A 3,370-nucleotide genomic window follows, 5' to 3' on the forward strand; every position below is an offset into this window, starting at 1 on the left:
AGAGAGAGAGGAAAAATCCAGGGGAATAATTACAAGGTAGCTAAATGTTGCTAAGGTGTCCCAGGATTTATTTCCGGGATAGTAAATCGTATTTAATAGAAAATAGGAAGATCGAATAAGGAGACGAACATTCGAGATGTTATTAAACCAAATATCTTGAAGTTGTCTACATATGTTTCGACGGGTGCGCTCCAAAATGTCCGACATGATAAATTACGGTCAGCAATGATTCAATCTCATCAGACAAAATGCTTTGCTATATTTCGTCCATCTCCACGTCCTGAGTTCAAATTCTGCCAAGATTGGTTTTACGTTTCATCCTTTCGAGGTTGTTAAAACAAGTACCAGTCAAGTACTGGAGTCGATGTAATCGACTTCCTTCTTCCTTCAAAAACTACTGGCTCTGTTCCAAAATTTGAAACTGTTACACGTGTATTTCATATGTATTGTATATGTAGTAATTCAATTGTGTATGATGCATTTTATTCTGTTTTGTTATGTATGTGATTCTTTGGTCTGTAGGAAAATTGTCTTGCATGAAAGCACGGTGCAAAACAGGTTTGGGACTACTGCCATTGACCATACAACTCCCCATCTTCTGAATTACCAAGCATCTAAAAATTACTCCTTGATGCTAGTTCGTTATTATAAATGTCTTTAAATTGGTTTTCATTTCAGAGCGCTTCAGCCACAGAAGTGATTTACTGTTCGACCACAAAAAGAAAATGCATTCAGACCAATTCTCCACACAGGAGATTCTGAGTGTCTTTGAGGAACTCTGCGACAAAATGAGTGAAGACATAAGGCCCGAACTGCCGAAAATGCTCAACAACTTGATCGACCTCATGAAAAGTGTTGATTATGCGACTCTTCGCAAAATTTACAGTGGCATTTCAAAAGAAAGTTTCTGTCGGAAAAATTCAGACCGCACCAAGTTAGTATTTTCTTTATTTATGTTCAAGGGTACCAAAATGTTCTGTCGTATATTTAAGCAATTAGTCTGAGAGTATAGGATACAAGTCAAAGTATTGGGGAGTTATCCTAGAGGCTAAGTAAGCCTTGACCTATAGTGCAAGATCATCTCAACTAGATTGGGAAAGGGTATGAAATACAACATTACTTTTTGGTATCCCTAATATTTTGTGACTACAATGAGTGTGAGGTTGACCTAATGGTTAGGGTGATGGGATCAAGATCATAAGGTTGCAGGTTCAATTCTTTGATCAGGTGAGTCATTGCCCCTTTTTCTGCTTTGTTTTTGTGCTGCCGGGATGGTCACTTGACATGGTCTAAGCTACTTCTGTAAGATCAGTAGTATTGATGTTGTTTAGCCCCTGGTCAGACCTGATCCAGGAGACCTATAATCCAATGTGTTCTAGACCGTCTCATCTTTTATTCGGACAGTGTAGCTAGGACTACATTATCAAATATGTTCTTCATTATTGTTGTTGCTGTTTAACTTCAGTTAAGTCCCAATCTCAGCATACCTATGATTAAAGATGTTCTAACCATGACCGTCCAGTCTATTCAAACATAGTGCACCAAAGACTACATTGTTCGATATATCCTTCATTGTTTTAAGATGATGTGAAATTTGGCAGTTATTTCTAGCAATTCTGAACCACCACATCGACATCCACGCATTGTGTCATCATTCGGTACGATTATTACCTCTGTTGCAGGAGATATTTCCGTGACTCTCTACCAATGTTAGGAAACGTGGCATCCGTGAAGATGTTCCAATATCTGACTTCAATAAATCAATTCGAAGATGAAGACATGGTTATGTTTCTAGCAGTCCTTTCGGTCACCCAGAACCCATCGAAGGAAATGGTCCAAGCAGTCACCGTAAGTATTTCATCACTGTCATCATCGTCATCGTCATTTAACATCTGTTTTCCATGCTGGCATGGGTTGGACGGTTTTACAGGACCCTGTCAAGCTCCAGGTGTCTACTTTGGCATGATTTCTACAGCTGGATGCCATTTCATAACTCTACCCAATTCACAGAATGTTCTGGGTGATTTTTTTGTGACACCAACATTATGACTTCATGATGATATTAATCGCAATAGCTTGATATTTTGAAAGAAATTAATCCTTTGAAATTAAAAAGAAATTTATTGAAATTCTAAACATTCATTGCAATATTTCAGCGCACATTTGCAACACAGGTGTTTTCATAAACTCCAGAAATTTCTGTGGTTCTGTTTCGGAATTTTGTTTTCACATATGTACGTCTGACTTTATTTCTAGAGGTGGAAGTTTCTTCAACAGGGCGTTTAACAGTATATAAACGACCGTGAGGTGAATTTCCACAAAGTTCTTTAGCAACGTTTTTAATATATTTCCTTCAACTAACAGCTGAGCTGCAAACACTTGTGTATATTACTCAGCTGTTTATAAGAGCAACATCCAAAATATCATTAACAAAACGTGCATTGGCCATCGTCTACTGCTTGTTTTGGTCAAGCACGCCTACGTTATAAAAATATATGGTGTCAGGCTTCTTCTTGGGTTTATTTTCAGAAAGAGCTTCTACATGTTGATGTAACGGACTTTGTTTTTTTTTTCCACTGTTACGGTGTGTGACAGTCGGCTTCTCTTTGGATTTTAAAACCACAGTTTCGGGGACTGGTTTCTCCAGTTTTACTGCTTCTGGTAATTCCCTTCGGTTCTGACGAATTGTTCCGACTGAACTGCAATTTTGTTTTGTTAGCTGTAAAACTATGCAGTTACTTAATATCTAAAACGTCACATGTATTTATAAAGAAAAGTAGATGTAAGTTTCAAAAGTGACCAATACTTCAATTGGCACGTGCGGTCCTTATAGGTGTTAAGTGGTTTATTTATTCATTCATTTATTTACAGTTGGTGCAAACAACCTCTACTCTATAGTGTATACAGATATGAAAAGTCAAGCACCATGATATCAAAATCTACAATAGTTTTTGAATTGTGTGCAATTAAGATTTCAAAATCCGTTGATTGATGCGCTCTATCCTTCTAGTGTTAAAAGTTTTCACCTAGCTTTTTACATCTCACATTTCATAATATTAATGTATTTTCTATACTTCACATTTCACAGTATTCATGTATTATCTACGATTCGTATTTCGCAGCCCCTCTTGGATAACAAGAATATCTCTCACACCGTCATGCTGTCCGTTTCATCTATGGCTGCTAGCTATTGTAACAAGAATCCAAAATGCGATGAAGATTTCGAAATTGATGCTCTTATCCAGAAATACATGTCATTTGTTGGCAATTGTGACAAAGCTGCTAATCCGAATGTAATCCAGGCTCTTCGGTCTCTTGGTAATATTGGTTATTCAAGTAAGGCTGAACGCACTTTATCCCAATGTGTGAC

At 37.4% G+C, this 3,370-nt stretch overlaps 2 protein-coding genes across 2 annotated transcripts in view; both read left to right on the forward strand.

Annotated features, from left to right (window-relative positions):
• Nucleotides 1–3,370, forward strand: part of LOC106878991 (histone deacetylase 2) — a 219,318-nt gene that overhangs the window by 91,233 nt on the left and 124,715 nt on the right. The window lies entirely within an intron of this gene.
• LOC106879028 (vitellogenin) overlaps nucleotides 1–3,370 on the forward strand; it is a 16,864-nt gene that overhangs the window by 11,176 nt on the left and 2,318 nt on the right. The window contains exons 7-9 of the mRNA XM_014928430.2: nucleotides 679–934; nucleotides 1,683–1,848; nucleotides 3,123–3,336. Of these exons, the coding sequence (XP_014783916.2) occupies nucleotides 679–934; nucleotides 1,683–1,848; nucleotides 3,123–3,336 (636 nt within the window). The remainder of the gene's footprint in view (nucleotides 1–678; nucleotides 935–1,682; nucleotides 1,849–3,122; nucleotides 3,337–3,370) is intronic.

The sequence above is a fragment of the Octopus bimaculoides genome, chromosome 28 (genome assembly GCF_001194135.2).
Source record: "Octopus bimaculoides isolate UCB-OBI-ISO-001 chromosome 28, ASM119413v2, whole genome shotgun sequence".
In the NCBI taxonomy this organism is placed as follows: domain Eukaryota; kingdom Metazoa; phylum Mollusca; class Cephalopoda; order Octopoda; family Octopodidae; genus Octopus; species Octopus bimaculoides.